Source organism: Cyrtonyx montezumae, unplaced genomic scaffold, assembly GCF_038088225.1.
Source record: "Cyrtonyx montezumae isolate F1298 unplaced genomic scaffold, pur_monq_1.0 scaffold_8, whole genome shotgun sequence".
NCBI classification, from domain to species: Eukaryota; Metazoa; Chordata; class Aves; order Galliformes; family Odontophoridae; genus Cyrtonyx; species Cyrtonyx montezumae.
Window position 1 is genome coordinate 61,755,795 of NW_027072089.1, and position 26,229 is coordinate 61,782,023.

The 26,229-nt window shown below is 39.5% G+C and overlaps 1 protein-coding gene across 2 annotated transcripts in view; it reads left to right on the forward strand.

Moving 5' to 3' along the window:
* The window catches only part of EPB41L4B (erythrocyte membrane protein band 4.1 like 4B), a 164,410-nt gene that overhangs the window by 120,972 nt on the left and 17,209 nt on the right, over window positions 1-26,229 (forward strand). For both annotated transcript variants that reach the window (XM_065752645.1, XM_065752647.1), the window contains 4 exons: window positions 568-635; window positions 13,849-13,953; window positions 17,427-17,562; window positions 18,009-18,086. In XM_065752645.1, the coding sequence (XP_065608717.1) occupies window positions 568-635; window positions 13,849-13,953; window positions 17,427-17,562; window positions 18,009-18,086 (387 nt within the window). The remainder of the gene's footprint in view (window positions 1-567; window positions 636-13,848; window positions 13,954-17,426; window positions 17,563-18,008; window positions 18,087-26,229) is intronic.

A 26,229-nucleotide genomic window follows, 5' to 3' on the forward strand; every position in this document is an offset into this window, starting at 1 on the left:
CAGTGTTAGTATTTTCTACTCCGTAGACAAATGATATGGGAGACACAGGATGCTGTAATTTAGCAGGGAGCAGTAGTGGGTGAGATTTTCTGTGAACTGCATGTGCAGAGTGATTATTTGTAGGGGATCTCATTTTTTCAGTATATTTTTCTAACGACTGAATGAAAAGCTGGCGAGTTGGCATGGTTTTGATTAGACTACATAAATATTTATTTTACTTCAATTGAAAGAGCAACTCAAATATCAGCATGTTTGCCTGGACTGATTTTTATTTTTTCTGCTTTCTGGGAGAAACATTAATATCTGTGTTCCTTTGCTTCCCCTCCCTTATCCTTACCCAATCTCTTCCTATCGCTGTTGGTCTTGATGTTGTATGCTGTAGCTCATCACAGTAAAACTCAGTGTTAGACAATGATTTAAAAAATACCTGTGCTTCTTAAGTCTGATCAGAGAAGGCATTTTGGTCATTGCAGTTTTATGAGGTACTTGCAGGAATATTTTAAGATGAATATATATAATCCTAAGCGTATGGATGTTGTACTAAACTTTATCTCCTTCTTTTAACAGGCTGTGAAAGAAGAGACCTCTTTTGTAAATCCCAGTAAGACCTCCAGCCTGCAGGACCCTAATGTAAGGTCTGTTGCTTCTTGTCCGTAGGGAAATCAAATAAATACATGATCTAGTGAGCCATTTTCCAAACTTTATCTCAAAAAGTCCATTTGCTCATACCCAGGTTGCTGTGTGAAGTTTGTAAGTCCATCAAGCTATGACCTGAGGGGAAGATGTCTAACAGAAAGTGGCTTATCTTGTACATATGAATCAGATGTAGCTGAAGAATCAATAAAATCTCAGTTCTAAAAGTCGAGTATCAATATTTAAACAATTGGTAAGAGCAAGGTTAATAAAAAATCAAGTCTAGTGACAAACCTGGGAAAGCTTATGCAACAATGTCAATGTTTATAGCTTTTGGTTTTGTTTGCAGGTATTCTAGTAGGAAAAAAACAAAACAAAACAAAAAACATTTGGTGCACAGCCTTCAAAAAAGTGACTCATTTGCATTTCTTACCAGGCAGGAGTGACTACTTTGGATTGTACTTTTATTCTGTTAGTAGTGGACTTCTGTCTTTCTTCTTTGGATGGAGGGGGGATTATTAATATTATTTAAATGTTATTTGAATAGCACAGTATGCTGTCTTTCAGCGGGTGATTAGAGTGGAGGTTACAGCACAGGTATTTGGAAATTGTCCGCATCTAAACATATAGTAGTGCCATCACTTTGGACATCTTTAGTGTCTATCATTTTCAGTTATCAGTTTCTATCATTGCAATCATCACTGTTAATCAGCTGATTATGCTAATGCACATGCTGTATATGTATTCATATGTATGTGTACTGAGTATCTCAGAGCACTAGTTATCTCTTTTTTAAAGTATATATTTCTAGTGTTGACTCTTACAACTAAAAGAAGGCATTGAAACATTTTATAGGAAAGGCTGGCTGAGGGTGCTAATGAATTATGTTTGGCAAAATAAGTTATTTTGAACTCAAAACTGAACAGCTATAATGTTGAAAATCTGCCAACTCTTTTTTCCAACTGTATACCCTTCCTAGGTGATAGATTAGCAAGTCTTCCAAAAACATTTCATTCAAACATTGCTTTCTGATCAGTTTGTACTAGCAGTGGTGCTACGTTTGTGTAGTGAAAATAGCTATAGAGAGAAGGATGATGAGGATGGTTGGTGGTGCTGAGGCAAGAAGGTGCACAAGGAAGAATGATATTGCTTTCTGTGGCAGTCCCTGAATTGTCTGTAATAGAGCTATGATTCTGTTTCCCGCATCTCTCATCTCAGGACATCCTGCAGAGCTATTCTTTCTAACCTGGCAGGAAGTTTTTTTCCTTATGTTTTGTCTAAGGGTCTGCAAGGTCTAGTTGGTATTTCAGATCTCTCATTCTCCTCTATCATTGCCATTTTTAGGCCATTACAACATTTTCCTGGACCCATGAGAAAATTATTTATGTATGTTGCACAATGACTTGTTTTTTTGTTTAATAGAAATGAATTTCACTAATTGTCTTTGCCACACCCTTTGCTGAATTGCTGTCCATTCCAAAAAGAGTTTGGGAGGACCTGGCTTGGAAGACAACTGAAGACTTATTTTCCTCATTGACCTGTGTTGCCCTTCTGCATAACATCTGTAGGAAGACCTTTCTATTTCCCATTTTGTGATAGATTCTCTTCTTCATCATGCTGAGTTGTAAATGACTTGTGTGCTGTGTGAGCTGACATGCTATTCAGAGTGAGGAAGATTGGCAACCTGGCTGAAAAGCTCATTTTACTGTTTTCTTTTGCATATATCCAAGCTTATGAACTCATAACAACCACTCTGAAGGTCTCAGTATATAGCAGTCTGGTGTGAACATATCTCATATTTGTATCTAGTTTATGTCACGCATTATTTCCTCCATGGTCAGTTGTGCCAAATGAAATTGTATTGTTTTATTGCTTCTGGAGGTGCAAATATACAAGTAATCAATGCTCAGAAACAGACTCATTTTAACAGCCTCCATTCATAATCTGAAGCATAATGCAAAACAAATATGTTTCCTAGCCAATTCTCTTTCTCCTTCAATTGGCTCTCTGTTCTGCAAGGACATACACATGCCTGCACACAGTCAGTAAGTTGGTAACCTATTTGCAACCAGTGTCCTAAGTAATCTCTATTTTGAAGACTTGGATAGACAAAAAAGAACCTTTGCTTTGCTAATAATTGTATACAGATAGAGTAAAGGGTTTGTTAATACTAGCTAGAAAAGTCACCTAGGAGTTTTTCTGTGTGTATTCCCTCCTCAGGGAATATAATTTCTATTCTTGCAAGTATCCTTGCGGACATTCTTCTAGGTTTCTGTGCCTATAGACAATATCCATGTGAATGCTTGAGGAAGAGTGTTGAATTCTTCATACAGACAGGGTGATAGGACATGAGGAAGAAGGGCAGTAGTGTTTGTTCAATTAAAAAACGATGTTCTCTTTCCTACCACCTTGTCCTCTCATCTATTGCCAGTCTGAAGATTACGCTTGTAATGATTTAACTGCTTAGATATGGCCTGCAATCCCCCTGAGCAATTATTTTAGCATCTGCCATGGCAAACTCAATTTGGCTAACAATTGCTATAACTCTTCATAGAATTAGTTCTGGTTCATCTAGCAATTACTCATATATATGGGTAGAATAACCATTTTTGCTACAAGCAGGTTTCCAGTCATTTTGTTGGGCATTGCCACTCAGAATGGCGTAGAATGTTGTGCTTATGCTAAGCCATCATATATCTGTTAGTTTATTCACTCATTCTTTGTCTGCTGGCAAGCTGCATATCATTCCATACCTAGGTGATCACATATGGGCAGGAAAAAAAAACAACACTGCTGATGTTGAAATTGCAGTAGTTTTTCTGCTTTCAGGAGGACAAGGCTTAAGAAATTTGTTCTGTCAGCAGATGCACAGACTGAAAGTAGAACATTTGTCTCCTGATTTTCCTCGTAATATACCTAACATGTAGACATCAGCTTAAGCTGCAGGACGATGTGGGCCCACAAGAGGGTAGAGTCCTTTCTCCTTTCTACTTTTGGAAGCTGCCCATCTTTATGGCTCCTCCTCCTCTGGAAATGGCATTTCTTTTTCCCCTAAATTCATAGAATCATAGGGGTTGGAAGGGACCTCAAGAGATCATCGAGTCCAACCCCCCTGCCAAAGCAGGCTCCCTACACCAGGTCACACAGGTAGGCGTCCAGGCGGGTCTTGAATATCTCCAGAGAAGGAGACCCCACAACCCCCCTGTGCAGCTGTGCCAGTGCTCCGTCACCCTCACCATAAAGAAGTTCTTGTGCACATTCGTGCAGAACCTCCTGTGCTGCAGTTTCTGTCCGTTCCCCTTTGTCCTGTCTCCACACACTGCTGAAAAGAGTCTGGCCTTGCCACTTTGTCCCCCACACCTCAGATATTTATAAACCTGGATTAAGTTCCCTCTCAGTCTTCTTTTGTCAAGGCTGAACAGACCCAGTTCACTTAGCCTTTCTTCATAGGGGAGATCCTCCAGGCCCTTCACCATCTTTGTGGCCCTGTGCTGGACTCTTTCCAAGAGATCCCTGTCTTTTTTATACTGGGAAGCCCAGAACTGGACACAGTAGTCCAGATGAGGCCTCACCAGGGCAAAGTAGAGGAGGAGGATCACCTCCCTTGACCTGCTGGCCACACTTTTTAATGCATCCCAGAATGCCATTGGCCCTCTTGGCAGCAAGAGCACACTGCTGGCTCATGGTCAACCTGTTGTCCACCAGGACACCCAGGTCCCTCTCTACAGAGCTCCTCTCCAGCAGCTCATCCCCCAGCCTGTACTGGTTCATGCAATTATTCCTCCCTAGGTGCGAGACTCTACACTTGCTTTTGCTAAATTTCATCCAGTTTCTGGCTGCCCAGCTCTCCAGCCTGTCCAGGTCTTGCTGAATGGCAGCACAGCCTTCAGGCGTGTCAGCCAATCCTCCCAACTTTGTACCATCAGCAAACTTGCTGAAGGTGGCCACTATCCCCTCATCAAGGTCATTGATGAAGATGTTGAACAAGACTGGATCCAGCACGGACCCCTGGGGGGCACCACTGGTCACAGGCCTCCAACTGGACTCTGCACCACCAATGACAACCCTCTGCACTCTGCCAGTCTGCCAGTTCTCAACACACTTCACTGTCCACTCATCTATCCCATACATCCTTAGCTTTCTTATAAGGATGTCATGGGGGACAGTATCAAATGCTTTGCTTTTAGTTGCTGGTTCCCATTCAGTTAGGGAAAAAGTTGGTGACTCAGTCAACCCAATACATGCTGCTGTGTCCTAGCTTTTGCCCTCCTTATTCTGCAGTTGAGGCTAAAATAGTGCACCATGCACTGACACATAGTCATGCATCTCCTTTGCTGGCTCTGTTGCTTTGCTGATAATCCCTAGCAGGACAGCAGATCTGGACAGTGGCAGTGAGGGAAATTACACTCTTGCTTCAGCTGGATCCATCCAGGCTGCACATAACAGAACCCATAGCTGAACAAAGTCAAATGAGAGCAACAAATGCAAGAGGAATTTCAAGAGCAGACTAAATAGGAGAGCCCCGAGTTGTCTTGATAAGACACAAATCCTGCCAAGAAGAGTTAGAATTGTCCTTACCACAGGTCTTTTGTAACAGACACCCAAATAATACTTAAAGTGAAATACAGTTCAGCTACAGCTGGAACATAAAAAATCTGGGCAAGACAGAGCATAATGCTGTATTATATAAAAGAAGAAACACATGGAAAATGGATTATTTATTTACACACTTTCATTTATTTAAATTTATATACTGCCTACATCATTCAGGAAGAAATGCAGCTTGTTTGTAATTACCACCTTGCATAGTGAGGGCAGGTCAGGTAGCAAAAATGCACTTGTGTGAACACTGGTCTAGTATAGAATTAGCAGTGCCAGTCCTTTTCCAGTGATTTTTTTTAATAGTTTCTCTTTTGGGATGTCCTGTATATGAGAGTTAAATACAATCTCATTTTACTCCTTCAAGTCTGGAGCAAATTTGATGAGCAAATAAATGCCTCCAGCCCATATTCTCTAGCTGCAATTACTCCATAGAATTGGGAAGGCTAAGAATTAGCTGTGGTATCTCACAGACTCTGAAGTGATGAATTCTGTATGCTCTTAGAAATTCAGCAATTTGGAAAAGTCATTGAGAGAACAACACCCTATGGGAAGGGTGCAGTGTGCAGCTCCCCAGGTAAAGGAATGCAATGATCTTGTCAGTCACTTTTATATACCAACAAGAGGAACTTGTCTTCCATGAGAGCTAGAAAAGCCTTTCTGACAGAACATTTTCTTCTTTAGTGTTGTTAGAGGGAGATCTATTGTGATATTGATTGGGCCAGAAGGGATTTTGAGGAAGTATCAAAGGTACTGCCTTGTCTGTTGGTAAATTCCCTGCACTCAGCCATCTAACTAGGTGTCCAGATCAAAGGGGAAGTGCTCAGGGGGAATTCCCTGATACCTAATTTATGTCAGCTCAGAGATTACTGCGGATTCTTATGTATAGTTTTGGCAAGGCTCTTATCACCTTCCTCCAATTGGATTTTATTATTTGATTCTCTTAGTCTTGACTGATCGGGGTTCAGGCTATCTGCCAGGAAGTTTGTATAACCTATGTAAATATTGTAGAGAATATAAAAATAAAAATTGTTGTCACCCACTTGATTGCTAGCTCTGGTCACAGTCTCCTCTTGATCAGAGCCTGTCCCATCTTGTGAGGTTTCTCACTCGTAATATTATCAAGGGAATGTGAATCACATAGTTACCTCTTCACCTTTTTATAAACCTCACCTACTTCATAGTAAAAGGATAAGCTGCTAGAGAGATAACCTACTGAACATACTTTTGATAATTTTTCCACTTAATTGCCAGTCTACTTCATCTGTTAAATGCAATAAACATATGACTATCCACAGAACCTCATTAAGAGAATTCTTTTCATGATTCCTTCCCTTGTTCAGTGCTTTGCCAGACAGAAGAACAATCCATACAACTTCCCCAAGGTCAGTGTCTGAAAACTCTTTTACGTATCTATTTTTCTCTCTGGCTATAACCACCTGGATACTCCTATACTGTGTATGTGTGAATTCACAGAGACTGGCTCTATTTAACTTAAAGGTCTACATATCTCTTGTTTTGTTATCTTCTTCAAATGGCTAAATGTAATTCCTGGTATCACTCTGGTCCACTCATTAGTACAGATGTTAGGAATTGCTGATACTTTGGAACAGATCAAAATACCAACTCTCATCATACATAGACTGTTTGCCAAGCTTAACTTTCATCTTGGGACATTTCAGACAGTGAAAATGTTAGCAAAGATGGCTGAAGTTGAGCAAAGTTTGATAAACATTGAAGTCAGTGTGTAAGACGTAAATCCCAGTGACAGGATTTGCTGATAATGTACTTTTTATTCATGGTTACTTGTAGTTCAGGGAAGTTCAGACATGTTATGTCTCTCATTCTGGTGATGTGGTTGAAGGTCTTCAAGAGAAGGTAAAAGCAAATACACCTTCTTCATTATCTGTAAAACATTAGTCTTGCAAGTAGTTGTTTACTGTTACAAGACTATCCAGATGTTAAAAGAGCTAAAGATGCATTCTTTTGAAGTTAGTTTTTGAAAAATCAAATAATAGTTAACTTTTTTTTTTTTCCTGAGAAGTTTAAGTTCATTATCATAGAATTGTGGAACTGTTGGTTGGAGGCCATCTAATCCAGCTTCCTGTTCAAAACAGGACCATCACCAGCACAAGATCAGGTCAACTGCAGTTTTGTATTGCTGACTTTTGAAAACTTACAAGGCTGAAGGTTATGCAGCCTCTCATGCAAAGTACTGATCACACACTTAAATGCAAGCTCCTATGTTTCTCAGGGAGGTGCCCAAGTTGTCAACAAAGGGCCTTCTTCATCTGAAGTCCTCTCATTTTCTCATCAACTAGGACAGTCGTCACTGTTGTGACTTGCTACTGTGCACCATGTGGTACATTTATGGACTGCAATGTTTGTTCTCCCTTATAACGTTTGTTACCAGCGCTGGCATGCTTTACATCCCACATGGTTCAGGATTTGTCTGTAGATTTCTTTCTGTTTAGGCCAACTGCTGCATCACTTTTTGTTGATCCTTGTTATCCAAATTATCTCATCTTTCATAGGATTGCATAGGATTGTGGGAATAGGTATAAAGCACCAGCTGGTGCTTTGTGCATTCATTTATTCTAATTTTTTTGTAAATCTTTCCATCCAAAACCAAATTATGCAGTTACATTAAGACTAATTACATTAGGAGCTGCTCAACATGTAATATAAAATTAAATGCTATCTCACAGCTTGATGATGTTGCACACCAGAAAAAAAGGGTGGAAAATATTAAATTAAATCAAGTTGTACAAGCTACAGATGAATGAGGAGAAGTAGTCTTAAGCACTCTTCAGTGCAGGGTAAGCTTTGCTCATGCAAATTGTCAGAATGAGATTTCTCTGCCAGGGCTCATGCTTCTCGTGTGCACTACAGCTATGAGATTTGCAGCTTTTCAGCATGATGTGGCTATGTCCTATGCCTTTTCTTTCTGGACAGATGGTATTTCTTATATATAACGTACATGTATCATCAAGGGCAATGTGTCACAACAGGTATTGGGCCTTCTTGTGCTTTTCACTTTATACTTTTCCCTTTCTATTCAAGACCCAAAATAACAAATGTTGTTTAGGAATTTCGTAGTCCAGCTGTGGTCCACAAAGCTCTGTTGGTCACTATATCTAATAGCAAGTCTTAACAGAACTGTCAACTGACTCCAGGTCTGTAAGACCAGGGCTTTGATCGTGGATAGTTTCTAAATAGATAGCTTCTAAACATCACAGAGCTGAAGTTCTAGGTCATCCAATGATAGCTGTGGTAGAAGATGTCCATGCTGGCATTTGGAAGCTAAGAGTATGCAAATCATGTGGACAGTTATGGGCAACTTCTGTTCTCAAGTCAAAGAATTAATTTCCCTTAACAAATGGATGTGTACAAAAGAACACTTAGGCCAAAAATGAAAATGATAAAAAATTATGAGTTTGGTTTTCCCTGACATGGACTTCCGTGAATCCAAGCAGATTTTGTTTTCACAGCATCACAATGAACTTAATTCAGTGAGGCAGAGTTGAAAATATATTCTTTTATTAAAAATAAATATCTCTTAAATATATTATGAAATATTCTTGGAAAACTAAAAATGTTATATATACATATTGACTTTTTCTTAACAAAAATCAATTGTTTTAAAAAGCTGATTTCTTCATTCAACCTCCATCTTAAAAAAAAAAAAAAAGAAAAAGTAATTTTACAACTGAGAAATTTCAACCAGCTTTACCAAACCCAAACTAAGTAGCTAAATGCACATTACCTTGGCCTCACCCCAGTAGACATCTTAATGCATCAGCTACTCTGATGCTTTACAAGACAGAACAAGGAACTCAACCAGTAATTTCTGCATTAATTTCATAATTCAGGTTGAACTCTTGCATACCACTTGCCTGCCAGTCTGCATTAATGACTGCAGATAGGGCACCTACATATGTACTTTGACTTCACTGCAGATATTAAAGACCTCTGTCTTGTTGCCTGAGGTCAGATGCTGATGAACTATATTCTTGATCTCAGATCTACAGAGAAAGGAGTAGTACTCAGACCTTCCAGATAAGGTAAAATTGACTAAATATCCCAGTCAAGATACAAAAATAAAATAAAATTAAAAAAAGCTTGATTCTGAAAATTCGATGCTGAGAATAGCTTTCAAATGTCCTGACAATCTTCTTGGGGGCTAAACATTTATTCTGGAAAAAGCTGGCCTGTCAGAGTGAAAGGACACATTTTTGTTTTTTAGCTTCAGTCATAGCTTTGGAAAAGAAAGAACTGTGTGAAACCCTTAGAGTGCAGACTGAGAAAAGATTTGTGTGTTCATGTATGTTTGCTTTGCTTTTCAGGCTATGTCATTGATATACAAGAGAAGGCACCTATCAAATATTTTTCCTCTTTATTTATCCATCTTTTCTCTCCTCAAGATTTCACAGCAGTGTTATCACTCAAAGGAATCTTTGAAGGCAAAAATCGACCAGTATTTTATTTTTCCCATAAATTAGCATGCAAATACAAGTTAGCCTTCATGCAGGCATCTGTATCCTTATAAACCATGGAACTGTTAACCTCTGCCTCTTGACTTGAAGAATTTTGGTCTCTGTGGCTTTGCTGAAGGCTCCTTTTTTGAATTTCTCGGCAGCCCTGTTTTGGGGGTCTCTCTTTAGGACTTAGTTGGTTCAGCAAGGCTTGATGTGCTGGGGCTCTCAGTGCAGAGGTAGTTACTGCTGCACGCTGACATCAGTCCTGTTAGTGTTATTCTCACCAGGAGGTGATATGTTTCTATGTGAGGTGCCAAGTCATTAGTAACTCCATCTTAGTTCAGTGCCTTCATTTTTATGCTCTCGTGGTTAGATACTGTTACAGAGGAAAAAGATGCTTATGAATTAATGACACTGAAATTGAACATTATAAAGGAATTATAATATACTACACTTTTTTTCCTTTGAAGTCTATGTCATCTTCAACTCCAGCATTTCAGGTTTTCTTCAGGCTTGCAGAATTTACTACATATGGGGCCATACACTACAAATGGTCATATTGCACATTATGATTCTTTTTAAATAGGCAAAATTACAGCAAGATTTCTCTTCATGAAGCCCACCTTTTCATTTAAGATAATAGATTCTGGCTGTAGAATTCAAAAGATAACAATAGAAGTCATTCTGCTTTATAGCTGCTTCTTTTTCAGGAATACCAGTGTGATAGATCAAGCTCAGCACTTCTTTCATCTGATGTCTGAAGTTGGGGTAGCAATGGTTTGGAATTGTGGAAGTGCATTTAGGGAAAATGCACCATGGAGATGAAAATGGAGTTGTCAAGGATTTTTAGGCTGGTGTTGGAAGAGCTACACTAGCAGGGTTTTAATGAGGGTGAGAATCAATCTCTGCACTGGGTAGAACCAGACTAACATTACATGTCGTGCTTATGGTAGACTAAGTTCAGCCAACATCCTTGGATGGAGGCATTGCCACTGCTCCTTTTAGTTCCAAGGTCACATCAACGTATGTACCCGCTAACCTGCAGCTGCTTGAAATGTGCCATTAAATGGTACTTAGGTCTCTCCCAGAGGCCTGATAAATATCATCAGCAGGTAGTTGCTGCATCCAGCCTCAAACAGAAAATGACTTCAAAATTTTACAGAGAGAGAGAAGTGTTTACTCTTAAAATTGTATTGTTTTCGCAGGATAAGTGAGTGGGATACTTCACTGGTGTGATATAAAACACAAGTAAAGTTTATCTGACTAGTTGCAATTGCTTAAAAAGAAGGTGTGTCCTGTGGTGTTGTATCTTGGCATTTTCTTGATCTTTGAACATACACAGCTTTCAAAGGAAGATAAGAAGTTTTTTGGATTAGAGAATAGGTCTTTTGGTTCTTCATCACCTTTAATCACGGCTGAGTGAAATGTTTCATTGGAACTTTTTCATAAGGGAAAATCGGACATAAAACGTTGAAACCTTTCATGAATTTAAATCAATTTCCTCCCTGTTTCTTTGAAACTATTATAAACTGCCTTTGCTACAAAATGGCACAATTTTTTTTAAAGAAAAAAAACCTGAATTTGAGGGCTTAGATAACCGCTTCAAAAGTCCCACTTCCTTCCCTTTTTAAAGACTATAAACCAAGAGAATGAAAGGAGGTCTACAGACTTTGTAAAATGAACCTTTCTGAAGGAACTGAAATGATCATTTCAATTTTTCATTTCTATTAAAGTATCTGGTTTACTTTCATCACAGATTGTAATGCTGTCTTCAGAAATTTGGAGTGGCAGTGAGCAAGAAATAGATTTGTTACTGTGCTGTTTCCTGAGTCCTTTGAAAGTATGAGTGCATTGCTCATTATAATTTTTAAGCACATATTTCAGTGTAGTTGATATCACTGTTTTTACTCCTGCTTCCTTTAGCTGATGGAGAGGTTTAGCCTTTGAAACTGTCATCATAGAAAGGTACTGAAGAATTGTATGAACTGGTCACTCCAGGCAAGGATTTTATCTGATATATTTCTGAACTTGTGAGCTGAAAATAGTGGAATTACACACATTTGCACCGTACCCCTTGAGGATTTGACCATCAGATTCAGTCATTAAAAAAGGTCTTCACTTGTTTATCCTACTTACGTCAGAACTTGAACTGAAAATCACTCTGATAAATGTAGCCTGCATTTTTTTCAGTTGTCAAAAGCTACTTTTTGTTTAGCATGAGCTGTCTGCAAAGCAGTCTAGCTAGAGCAATCTTCCATTCTGAAAGCCTGACTTGAAAATGTTGTCAGGGGCTTCCATCATGATATAGATTTACAGATTTCCAAATGAGTTGTATTGACTTTGAGATTTTTTAGAGAAGGTGGTTTGGGCTTTTTTGACCCTCTAATTGCCAGCCTAGGAAACTCGGTACAGAGTGTGAAAATCAGACTGGGTTATTCTTCATTAATCTTATTGTAAATCTCAGATATTAATGGCTGACCCTGACTCTGGCAGGGAATGAGCTCAAAGAGGGTAGATTTAGGGTAGATATAAGGAAAAAGTCTACAGTGAGGGTGGTAAGGCACTGGAACAGGCTACCTAGTGATGTGGTGGATGCCCCATTCCTGGGAATGGGCGAGGAATGGGCGAGGCTGGATCAAGCCCTGGGCAACCTGATCTAGCTGTGGTATCCTTGCTCACTGCAGGGAAGTTGGAGGAGATGACCCTCAGAAGCCCCTTCCACCTCTCAGGATTCTACAATTCTGTCATTCTAATGAGATCTGAATTGTGTTGCAGTCTGTACTGGCTTCTTGAAATTAATGGGATCAAGAAGCAGAAGAACACTTAACCAAAGTTTTTGCACGAGAAGTGGAACTATATGATTGTGTGTCCTTAGTACACTCACAGAATTCTTCCAGCTTACAGTCTGTGTGCAATGACAAAGAAACACATAGGAAAGCAGAAAATATAGTCTGAAGGCTATGCCTTCCTTATGTGTTCTGTTGTAGCTGGACAACAGGTTCAGAAGTTGTCAGATAATTTATGTATTTTAAAACCCACAAGGGCATCAGTGGGAAATGCAATTTTGAAGATTATGTGCTTATCTTATTATGACTTTACAAGTCTGATTTACAAGTGGGCTCAGAAAATTCATTGCAAACATATAATTTTTGAGACAAGGTTGAATGACTTCTGCCAGATGTGGTATGTTCCTTAGTGCAGGAGTAGTCCCACTGGCAATCAGTAGGCCTACTTAAGTACTTAATATAGTGTCTGACTTCAGAGTAGACTGCAAGAAACAGCCCATGTGTTATTTATCAATCAAGTAATTCAGTTTATTCCTTCAATATTTGGCATGTTTATTGTGTTTATAGCATTTTTAATACACATGCAGTATATTACATCATAATATGATGTTGCTTCAAGTAAGAGTAGTTTTAAATTCATTTCTCTCTTCATGTCACTTAAGCTCATGACTGAAAATGTTTCTTCCCAAGGTCATGAAGAACTCGTCTCCAAGTCTCACTTAACTCTAAGAATAAATGCTTGAGGAGCAGATCCTTTTAGATGAGTCTCCTCATTCCCATTTATGTTCTTTACTGGAGCTCTGCAGTTGTGTTTCATATTCATGAGCATCTGAAACAGTCTCAATTTTGCATTTATTTCTAATAAGTATATTCTTTTGGATCAAATCCATTAGTTCATTTCCCTTGAACTGTTCTTTCCAATACAGTTTTTTACCCAAAATTAAACGTTATCCTATTTAAAGCAGAACAGGTTTTGCAATCCATAAAATTAATTTTTGCTAAAGGCTTTTTGGGTAAAAATATTTCTGACATGACTGAATAGCTGGGCCATTATTAAAATGTTGACTTTTGGAAACAGCAGCGCTTCCACATGGGCTCTTACATAGGTTCTGTATTTTTAATCAGTCACTGCTTTTATAAAAGGCATGCAGTGCACAGGAGAGTGGATTCACATGTCCTTTTCTGTTCATGCACACTGGCCTGTGGGCTATAAATGGAACAAAAGGATGAACTTCAACAAGCACTTGCCAATTTGCGAGATAAACATGTGTTGATGAGTTAGAACTTCGTTAACATGCCTGAAGTAGTTTAAATAAAGACTGTGTCACATATATTTTTCTTGTTATTTTTAGAAGTCCAGCTCCAGTGAGACCTGAAACTACGCCATCATCTGGCCCTACAGAAAAGCAGGAAATTAAAGTTTCTCGTGTGAGGAAGTTAACAAGACAGTATAGCTTGTGAGTAGCATATTACACTATCTTTATGTTTCTGTCTGATACAGCTGTAAAAGAAGGAGATGCTAATTACTGCTCTAGCTATGCTTTCTGAAAGGCATGAGTGCAATTACATGATAATGATCTTAGGCTGATACCATTCCTTTCATCTCTGAGAATCTGAAAGCTTTTAATACTTGGTGAATTTGCTATCTCTCTGTAGTTACTAACCTCTGAAGTGCAGCCCCTTTGCTTTTTTGGAGCTTACTGATTAGAAATTAAATATCTCTTCCACAAGCAATGTCAAAGACCTGGTTTCCTTCTCTGGAGGCATTCAAAACCCACCTGGACGCCTACCTGTGCAACCAGGTCTAGGGAGATGCTTTGGCAGGGGGGTTGGACTTGATGATCTCTAGAGGTCCCTTCCAACCCCCACCATTCTGTGATTCTGTGATGTGAGCTGGAGAAAGCTGCTCTGCCTCTGCTTCATTACAGTCACATTTGCAAAATGAGGAAAACACTCCTTAGCTGCTGGGTGTTCAAGCTGGGTTCAGCCATTATCTCCTGGGTAATGGAAAGTGAGAAAGGGTGAGCTCTCTCTCTGTGATTTTGTAACATGCAGAAATTAGTGAGCATACTACAGCTATGGCAGATAAGCTAGGACCCTTAGTCCTGGCAAGAGTGATCTGTGCCTACAGAGCTTTGGCATCCCATTTACACCTAGTTCATCTAATTTTAGAGTCTAGAAATATAAGTGGAAGTCAGCTTGTTGATTTGTCCTTCATATGAACCATCAGAACCATCAGATGGTTCAGGCCATCAGAAACCAGAGGATTAAAGGAAAATGAAAAAAATGAGTATCAGCATAAATTTACTAATACAAGGATGAAGAAAAATATATATGCCTTCTATGTGGAATGGCAACTTTTAGTTTTAGCAATTGAATGTCCTCGTGCCACTAAATATATAGCACAATCAGCAAGATTCCCTCCCATCCAAAAGATTTCTAATAAATGTCAATATGTAATTATTTTCCGTCTCATTGTCAATAATGCCAGCTTTCTGTGTGAAACAAAAATAGCAATCTAGATCAGTAAAACTGAAAAATTATTTAGGAGAAGAAACAGGAGAATTAATCAAATTGAAGGTAGGAGGTAAAGGTCGGAGGTAGGTAATATCTAGCCAAATCTTTGCTTGTCCAAGAGACCACGGCTAACATACAGGAGTGCAGCCACAGCTTTGTAAGCAGGTCATGATACAGGCTCTTTTACTATACATCAGCCAGTATGGTTTGAAAATGAGATCAGAGATGGGAATTGACCACTCAAGGTGGGAAGAGAACTCAGATTTCCATCCTGTCTGCTAATTCTGAAGATAATACATAACAGGTAACTTGGCAGCATTTGCTAGCAGCAGTTTCTCCAGGCTTGAAAGCCTGCTTACTTACTGCCTGGCAAGCCTCAAACACCAGTAGGCTCTTCTTGGTTGATACACCATTTCTACTACCTCTTTTTCTACAAGCCAGGAGACAGAAGTTCCCTACATACTTCAAGATGCTTCTGATTTATCAGATTTTTATGTAATGCAGGGAATTCTACATAGTCAGTAAGAAAAAAGGCTGTGACATTGAGTGGACAGATTATGTCATGTTGTGCACATGAGAGATAATGAACTGAGCACAGTAGTCAGTGTTTGAGCACACTAACATGCAGGAATAGAAAAATCTGTCATGTTGCAGGCATAGTCACATGTTTTATACACATACTTGGAAGATTCTTTGAGCTTTAACCTAAAGGAGTTGTTAAAAAAAAATTGTTGAGAAAAAGATTTGCTCTAGAGTAGGGTGGGTCTGGAAAAACTGGGCTTACCAGTAAATAGAAAGTGACCAACAAAGGAGGATAAAGGATGGTAATTGAACATAGAATAATGAAAATAGATGCCTCAAGGTAGGCAATGAAGAAGACCAATGCTCAGACTTACAGCTAGCATGCTGATAGCTTGATAACTGACAAGACTAAAGCCTAACACTTTAGTTCCCAGATCTGAAGAAGCTGTTCTGAACTGGCAAGTTCTCAACAATTTTCCACTTCCTTTTATGCAGCAGAACAGCTTTACACAGCAAGGATGGGGAGGGTGCCAGTGTGTTCCTACTGAGAGTGGGGAGCAAGAGCTGAGAAAATGTCAGCTACGTGTTTCTGAAAGAGAGATTAACTAGGTCAACAACCAAAATTTGGCTTGTTGAGTTAATGAAATGTGTGCTTAGTAGGTCCAAAAGATTTTGTATTCTCTTTCCAGCATGAAAACAATATATAGTATATGCTCTGGTGATAAATTCTAGCCTTTCCCAGAAGGAATAAAATAATGAACCATGAAAAAGAGAATATTAATGGCCATACCTTTATACCATATTCAAAAAATCCCATTTTGTTGTCGCCCAAACAATCTACCACAGGGCTAGGTACCCTGTATGTAAGGTAGTTTTGAAGTATTGTGTTGCACAGTCATGCCAACTTCAGGTAAAACTAAGCCAAGTACAGTTGTGTTCTGCAAGTGTCTGTTAAACTAGCATGGCAGGGTTCCGTGCACTGAGACTACCTAATTGGTATTAAAATTTGTGCCATTTTCTGAGCAGAAAAGAAGTCATTTTTCCCCATGCTTTAAACTGTCAAACTGTAGTCTTTCCTTTTCTCACATCATTCCCACTAATAAAGGTTCTGTAGGCCAGATTGTAACTGTTTATTTCAGTGCAATTCCAACTAGCAATTGGAAAAATTCTCACCCAGGGCTGACTGATCCCAGTGATTTATAGTCAGTGGGGCTCTACAAACGTAAATAAAAGTAATATATTCTCTACTGTCTCTCATTTTAGTGGTGATGTTAGGTGAGATGGAAAGAACTCAGCTTGTTGTTCTAGAGCCCAAGGGAAGTGTGCAACCTGGTTTTAAATAAAATCTTTTCTCTGTAAACCAAATAAATGGGACAGAAAAAAACATAACTTCACAAGAATTTTTCTACAGAGCACCGTTCTGGAGTCAGTCAAAATCCTTTTAAAGTCAGTCTGTAAATAAAATTATGGACTAACTGCTAAATGAGCACCAAATTGGCCCTTAGACTGAAGCCAGTAACGTAGTCAGTCCTGTGGATGGACGTAATCAGATCTGTTATTATCAATAAAGCCTCTGGAGAAGAGAGTATAAAAATTAAAGTAGAGTAATATCAAATAAGTTAATGTATTCACATAAACATGCTCTATAGAAACACTACTTACACATCAGACCCATTAGATTTCCATTTGTAGATTAGAGTTGACTATCCAGTTGACTTTCAAGGAATCTTTAAAGCTTAATAAATTTAATTCAGTTGCAAACTTAGCTATAAATACTGCATTACAGATAGAAGAGTAAACAGAACTTCCAGCAGCTCCTCCAGAACAAGTACAGTTAAAGGTCAGGTAATAATTCCTAATGTGAAGATCTGTCGGTTTTTCTCAACTGCAGTGATGAAGATGACCTTCCTCCAGCACTGGCAGCAGCAGCAGCATCGACATCTGTGTCTTCAGCATCTCCTGGGTCACAGAAAATGTGTACACCACAGACGTCAGAAGGACAAACACAGCTTTCTCCTGGTGGCAAGGTAAAGTGCAAAAGATGAGCTTACGTCAGCTGGAGAGTCTTTAGGAAGGCTTGGAGGGAGTTGCAAGTAATACTTTTTCTTAGATGAAGTAATTCTACGTTTCAGAGAAGTTTTCAGTGCATAGGAGTAGCAACACATTTAAGTTACGTTGTAAGAGCAACTGCTAGAAAGCATTCAGAGTCTGCTTCGAGACCCAGTGGAAATCCACAGTAGGTTTTCCGCAACTTTGGAGGTCAGTAGATCAGGATCTGATTAATATTTAACTTGACCTCAAAAGTGCATGGTTTTGTTGTCTGTCTCTCCCGAGGAGCCACGTTTTAAATAATGTGTGCAATTTGAAATCCATTTGGCAATTTATACTTTAAAGAATTCAAAACAAAACAATCCCACAATAGGATTGTAGAAACTAAATGCTTTCTCAAAGCTGAGTTTCTCCTTCATTTTAGAGTTCCACAGATGCTGGAAGTACTTTTGCTCTGGAGCCAGGTGACCTTCTGATGGATTTCACAGAGGCCACACCTATGGTAAATAATTACAGTTTGCGGCCAGAAAAAATGTAAAAGTTTTCAATAATCTGTCTGCAAGTGGAATGAATGGGATGCTATGCAGTGTGTTGGATAATGCACGGGAATTAAGTAAGATTGCTTGATTTTCAGTGGTCCTGATCAACTGTCAAACTCAGCTTAGCATCTCAGGTCAGTTTGCATCAACAAGGCTGAGCTTTTGAATGGGGTTCCTTATTGTTGGATGGCTTTTCATTTCTCTCTCCTACCTAAATATCTTTACATCTTGCTGCACTGGTTTTGTCAGCCTCCTATGACCCTTTGATGTAGATTCTTAATATGATGGTAGATTTGCTTTTGGTATTTTTCTGGAAAGTTTATTCTTCTCAATACAAGTTTCATTCAGCCTTTATCCAACAGCTAACTCAAAGACGTGTACATGCACTTTCATATGTCATTAGCACAGTGCTGCGCTTCAGTTTGAGGCAAAATAGTCTGTTACATGTTGATTATTAACTTCTTTTTTCTAGAAGTATGCTATCTGTGTTTTTACTTAAAAGCAGAGGAGAGATGCTGTCCCGCTGAAATCAAAATGGTTCTTGATTTCAGTGATCTCAGGCTTTCACCTCAGACTTCCAGCTGATTACTTGAAGGATCACAGTAAGATCCTTAACTTCCTCCAAATGGTCCTGCATTGCAAACAGCTCTAATGCCAAATAGCTATGCTGCTGTCAAAAGCCATTTTTGCTGACTTCTAGATACTATGTGTGAAGAATATGAAAAGCACAGCAGTACGTCTGCACAACAGTACACATTAATATACTGCTCTGGATGTTGCTTTCACTACTCGGATAGGTCCTAGTTTACAATATCACAAAGGTATTGTGGGGATGTGCCTTTTGCTTCAGAGATATTGTGGTACTAGACTGCAAATAACTGCATGTGTATTCTTTCTGCTGGATAAGCGATGTGGCTTCCCCCACAAGCGTGATGAAGTGAAGACTCATCCTTCCTAGATTCTTCCTCACTTGCAGAAAGAATGGGAATACCCAGCTGTGGCTTTTTGGCTTTGGAGGCATGAGGCCATCTCTGCTGAGCCCAAGAGGCCCACTTTAGGATGAGCTCCATTTCTGTGGATGCCTAGTCTCTAGGTCCTTGTTAGTTGAAATGCTAGGCCATGCTTATTAGGAATTCACCTAGTATTCTTAGTGTACTTCCAGTGAGTCTTGTGTTAGCACTGAGCTATGGTGTGGGCATGGAGTGTGCTATACCTAGGGACCTGCTGCTGTGGATAGAAAGACAAATTTAGTGCAGGGGAGCTAAGGAAATGCTGAGATTGCCATTGGTATGCAGGAGTTTAGGATCGGATGCTCCCCCTAACGTGACAGAGATCTGGAAATCTTGTCTCACTGATGCAATTTTGAGCCTATGGGATTGTTTCTTCACAAAGAGCTCGAGTGCACATTATGTTCCCTGTGTAACTTCAGCAGGGTCAGTAAGCAAGTTTTATGTTCTTCGCCTACCATCAAAGTCCTGTTCATTATCTCTGCCCTTCAACCTGGCACAGCTGAACAGTCCTTGCATAATGCAGATGTTAAGTCTCTTAACTGCAGCAAATGAAATTTAAGGGTCTTTCTGGACCACTGGTACTCCTTGGTGAGAGAACTGTTCTAGCACTAGCAAGTGCAACAGTGCTTACCTCCCCCACATCTACCATATAGGAGAGATGTATCTGTTTTTTTCAGCTACAGGTACCACTCGAGTTTGAGGGGTGTCTACTGAAAAGGGAAGGATTACTTAGGACCTTCCAGAAGTCCTAGAATGTGAAACCATCCCATTCCAGAAGGTGATAGGAGTAGAGGTATCCAGGGTGAAACACCTCCCCCTGTACACTTCCGGGGGAAGAGAAAATTAGGACAAAGAAGAGGAAAGAGCTGTGGGGTTTGGCATCTTTGTCTGTAGTTGGTTGACAAGACACAGGCAAGCTGAAACAGGTTATGTTGTACTTCTCCCTGTTAAAAATGGTAGTGGCTAAACTGCAAGTAATTATCCTTTGGAGATTGCAAATATATTTCTTATTCTAATAAAAAACATTACAGTATATACTTTTGTAACCCAGATTTTTGAAACTGAGTCATGGAGACTTCAGCAGCTGATCTGCTTTAGCTAACATGGGTTTGTGTTTTGCTTCATTTGAACAGAAATTCTTATCACAGTCTTCCTTTTCCAGCCAAGAACATAGCTTTCTTCTCTAAATACTCTACCCTTTGAGTCTTTCCTCTTTCCCACCCCACCATCCCCTGACAAAATTCCTCATGCTTTATGTTCATAAACTAACCTTCCATGACTTTCTTGGTTTTAATATTTTGGAGAGCGTGTACTGCACGGCATCAATCAGCCCTTCTTGTTTTGTTTAACGTCTGTAAAGGTCAGCCTGTTCTCTAAAGAGTAGTTACTGTGTACAGACCTTTCCCTGCAGTTTCACTGACTATAGATTGCTGTCAACTGAGGTTTGAATGAAAAGTTTGCTCATAAGGGAGTGAGGCTCCAAACAAAAGAAATCTAAAGGGAAACACACAGGTCATTTGATGTTGTGGCAACATGCGCTGTCATTTGAGGGTCAGATTATATTCAGCTTAGCTTTGTATTAGTGGCAGTTCAGTGGTAGCATGCTGGTTTTACACACTGTGCTCTGACCCTTGGGAAGTTGCTGGTAATTGTACGGGTGTTTGTTTGCTATTCAGAGGCATGTACAACGCCTGAAGGGGTTGGTCACTCCCGTTGCCTAATTTGCCTGAGGTAGTAGAGCTGTAAGTGCAGGTTCCTACATAGTCAGGGTTTCCTGCAGAAGGACATTCAAACAGATGACTTTCCTTCGGTGCCTGCACTAAGGCTCTTAAGTTGGGCACCTAAAACCAATTTTTTTGTTGTTTTTGTCATGATGTATGCTGCCAAACTTCCAAAGAGCTGTTGTTAATTTGAAGCAGTTTCAGACATCCTTCCTACTCTCCTGTAGCACTTCTGACAGAGTGATTCATAGTCACTGACTCAGGTGCACAATCTTTGTTGTTCTGTGTCTAATCGCTGATCCTTCTTGATGGCCTTGGGTTCTATCCATGCTCTGCTTCTGTTACCTATAAAGTGGAAGCTTTAAAACGTGCTGAGCATCTGAGTGAGAAGTGGAGTTCACAAAATCAAATTAACTTATAAAAATGGAAGGATTAGCAAATAGATTGGATTAATGGTATTCAGCCAGCGTACCGTGCAGGGATCAGAGCAGCCACATTTGTCTACTCTGTCAGCCTGGAGGAATTACTATGATGTGCATGAGAACCAACTGAGCTCTAGTGGTCACTTAGTCATCAATACTTGGACTGCCAATAACAGCAGGGCAACAGTGAGGCAGAAAATCATTCTGCAGGAGAAACAATGTATACTTAGTAATGCAGATTGCCTAGAAGTGAAAATCATCCTTCTGAGCTCTGCATGCCTCAAAGCAGGAGCTTCGTGCAAAAGTTTTGCATTTTTCAAGTAAATCCTATAGTTAACTGATTACTGTGTGACTATTAATATACTGCATGCTGTCCTTAAAATCATTGCAGCACACGCAGAACAAAATTCCCATCTTTCTGTACCATTTCATTGAGACTTTAAACACTGCACCTGGCTGTACGTTATCAAGATGCAATGCCTGCTGCATTCTGTATTTCAAAAAATGAACTGGATTTTTTTTTAATACAGCATTATACATGAAGCATTGTGGTATCGCATTATAAGCATCCTTACTGGAGTTTATTAAAACTAGTCTTGTCACTTTCATAGGCTCTTTCTGTCATCAAAATGCATCTCTCTCTCTCTCTCTCTCATGTTTCTAGCTTTTATGGAAGTGGAAATCAAAGCTTAAGCTGACAGTTATTCTGTTCCAGCTTACAGCGAGCATGATCTGTGACACGGGTGTGAATGCTGAGCTTTCTTGTTCGATTACAGAAAGCTCATTCCCAAGCTCCCAAATGAATGTAGCAGCTGCTACATCATGCTGACAAATACCTTCCCAATTGAGACAGAAAGTCTATATGTTCCAGCTTCAGTTTGACCTAATGGAGTAGAGCAAAATGAATAAGAATGCACGGTTTTATATGTAAAATTGAACTATTCGTGAACTGCTAGCTAAGTTTTATATTGCAAAGTGTACAGGCTAGGATTAAACCATGATCACATCTCAGAAGATACTGGAGAGCATTTATTTACAGCTGGCTGCATACTTGCAAACTTTACATGTTATTTCACGCTGGATCCATTGGAGAAATTTCTAGAGCTTCACCTGCCATCTATTGGTGGAGAAAAGTAAATAGATCATCTAGCTTTTTCAAAACTTGAGATACAACATTTAAGAGGCATAAATGTTTGCACGATACTTTAAAAATGAAAAATGCATGGCCTTCAGTGTAAAATTATTTTATTTAAGACAAATAAGAAACAAATGTTTTAGTTCATTACTAATGTAAGCACTCTGTTCATTGAAAGCAATCACACTGAGTCTGAGGCAGCACAGAATTTTGTGCATTAGCACCTACAATTTTGGAAGTTAGATGAAGGCAACCAAGTCAAAAGGCAGCCATCTGTTGGCAAGACTGTGAGAAGTATCCGTAACTTGATGGAGGCATCCTTGTATAGCTACAGTGAGTCAATGGTTGTGAGTAGTGGAGAAGTAAATCTCATTCCACTTCCCATTCAAATTAGTTATTTTGATAAAGAAATACTGATTACAGTTTTAGTTGCTAAATTTTCATGGCAATTTTGCAAGGTTGCGATAAGACAAATAACAAGGGAGCCCAAAATTGTTTATCTTGCCTTCATTTTGAATAACTTTTCCCTTCAGGTTTCAGTGGAAGACAGCTAAACAAATCCAACTTTAATAGCCAGTTTTTTAAGCTTTAATTACTAAATAAAATGCAGTTCAAGACTGATATTTGGTAAGAGCACTAGGTACTGCAAATCTACTCTGTTTGGCTGAAAATACAGATCCATATCTCTGCATGCCCGAGAGATCTCAAAAACCTCTTAGAGACAAGTTTATAAATGCTTTACTTATTGTGAGCTACATAGTAGATAAACTAGGTCTTCTCAGAGTAGGTAGGCTGTGTGGTATATTTCAGAATGAGAAGCTTTTTACTTAGACATCTTCATTAAATATACATACACATATATTTCTTATTAAAAGGTGAACCAGAAGCCATAAATAGGACCTGCATTCAAAAGAAGTTAAAAATCTTTTTTTTTTTTCTGAGCCATCCTCTCAATTACAGTATTTGCATGTTTAAATTGGACAGCTGATATGCAAGGTTCAATTATTAGCAAAACAGTTTACTCAAAGGAGAGGTTTGTCTGTTGCATTTACACCTATATGTACAAGTAGGAACACAAAGCACTAAGCAACACGTTAAATGTACATTTATTCCCAGTTTCAAGTTCGTGCCCTTTAAGATCATATTAAACTAAGAAACAGCAAAGAGCAGCAATTGCTAAAGCAAACAACCTTTATACAAAAAGCTTATAGCAACAGGCAATAAATCTAGTTCTGTAGGAACCCAAGGAATACTTTAGATTGAAATATTGATATTGCAAAGGCTCCTTTTTCCCGCTGGAGGAAAGGGCACTGCATGTTCAATCAGATAAGATTGAAAGGGGTGAGCAGTGCTACTCAGGCAATTTGGGTATGAGACATCTGAGAGGGGATTGCAGAGGGGAGGTGCTCAGCACCGCAGGCAGTGCCAGGCTGCTGGGAGCACTCTGATTCAACCAAATGCTAATTACCTGAGCAGCCTTCGGCTTATGTAAAGTGTGCTAATAACTAGAGAGGTGGCTTAGCATATTCAAAAGCAACCACAGCACTCAAGCAGCCAAAATGATAGGTGAGTCTTTCACACCCCTCGATAGCTGCATCTGATAATGTACACACGCAAAGCACTGTGAAAACTACTATGTAGCTGTGCACGAACATGCAGCTTTACTGGTGGATGCCAGTCTTATAAGCAGTGTATTGAATTACTAGCATGCAAGGTAACAGCATGTCTGGGAATACAGTCAGACCTGGAGGCTGCCTGCTGCATCTTATTTTAACGTTCTCTAAAAAATGTGAAATGCTTTGCCTTCCACTCAGCAGTTTGGGAGTTAGCTCCCATTTTCCCATTATAGAGGGGCACACAGAGTTAGCCAAGAAGCAAAGGAGAAAATGCTCAAAGATACACTGTGAACATTTAGATTTACCTTTTATTTTGCCCCTGATTTAAGGGATTTAAATTCAGAGGCTCAGTTAATGTCTATTTTCCCTTTATCTGAATGCCAAACAGAACAACTTGGTATGCTCTGTAAATGTGTGACAGATGATTCAACACTTCCCTATTCCTTTAACTAATTGAAAGTGATTTCTGCAAAAAGTGAAAATATCCAGAAGGTAAAATCCACTGCTGACTATGCACCAGTGGACAATGTGATGAATTGGACTGGATGTGTACATGAGCAAGAAAAGGTACCAAAAAGAGGGAAGGTGTTAAGTGGAAAAAAAAAAAAGTGCAGGTGTGTGATGCTGCAACGTGCCTACTCTGTAATTCACTGCTTTTAAATGCTGAATGACTCACTGGCTGGTTTTTTAATAAAACTTGTGATGATGATAAAGATGCAATGTCAGAAGATAGTTTGGATCAAGAGGGCATGAGCTTTTTTTCCTGGAGAGGTGATAAAACCTGCCGTGTACAATTATTTTTAGTCATTTCTGTATGTTTTATGGTGCCCTTGTAAGCATCCTTGAGCATTCCATGTCCCTTCTCCATAGCAGCAGAAATCATTAAATGAACAGAAGCCTGCCCATAAATCTGGTTTCTGCAGATCACACAAAGCTGGTCCTGAAGCCTAGAACTTAGGCTGGCCTCCATAGCAGGCCTGGCACATGGCCGAGCTCATTTGAGATGCCAGTTACACCAGGTGTTTACACCAGAAGACTGGTGGCTCTTCTACCACCCATGGGCCTACAGGGAGATGCAGTCAGGAGAATGCTCAGAGAAACCCTACTGCCCTATAACTAAAGTCTGTGGGGCTGTTGCCCTGTGTCACATTGTTTGCTGTACTCGTACAGTGGTTTAATAGCAGTTTATGAAGAGCTGCCTTTGAGGCTGAAGGAGAGAGGTTGCGGTGCCACAGCTGCACACATAGATCTTCCTGTAGATGGCTGCTGAGTGGTTTCACCTCTCCTGCCTCCTTTGTGTGGCTGTGACAGGAGCTGGATCAGCTCATTGATCCCACTGAACACTAACCCCACAAACAAAATAATTTAGCTTTAGGTCAAATCCTCTGAGAAACCACAGAGTTTCTCCCGAAGACCAAAGGAGCGATGAAGTACATTTGTAAGCAGTGTAGCTTCTGGAGCAGTACTCCAAGTGGGACTGCTGTGGCAGTTGAAGTAATTTGAAAATGAGATCTGATGAAATTATGAGTGGGGCTGTAGGATATGGCCATCTGCAGTTAGTGACTGGAGACCAACAGACAGAAACAGTACTGGGGAGATTGCTCCCAGACAATGCCAAGCACCTGAACCTGCTGGACACCACAGGTGGGGAAGTAAAGAAAAACTGTGCTTCTCTTTTTGTATAGGCCGTTTTTAGCCTTCCTAAATATCTCCAGAATAATATAGGTTGCCACCCGTTTTCTTTCCTTAACCTTGAGTTCTTTGGGTTTGGACCAGTAGAGCTTCAGAGTTCCTTTCCAACATCAGGCATGATGCGATTCTATGAAAACTTGAGGACTGTAAAGGTTATCATAGCTTAATTAAAAATAAAAATGCTACCTACAACCTCGTTCTCCTGCCTCCCTATCAAAAACATTGTAATTTCACAACTGCAGTAGCTTTCTTTTTTTGCTTGAAATGAACATCAGAATAAATAAGGGGATGAGGTAAATGCAACAGATTTTAAATTGCCTTACATGTAGAGGGCAAATCTTTTAGAACCTGCACAACCTTGTAAATAATGTTGCTTTTATATATTTTATTTTTTAATTTTGAATTACTGCTTTATTTTTCAAGTGAAGGTGTTTCACATCCTTAGCAGCAGTAAGCAGGTGTAGCATCTTCCCGAGAAGAATAAAAGCAAACAGTGGACACACAGGGCAT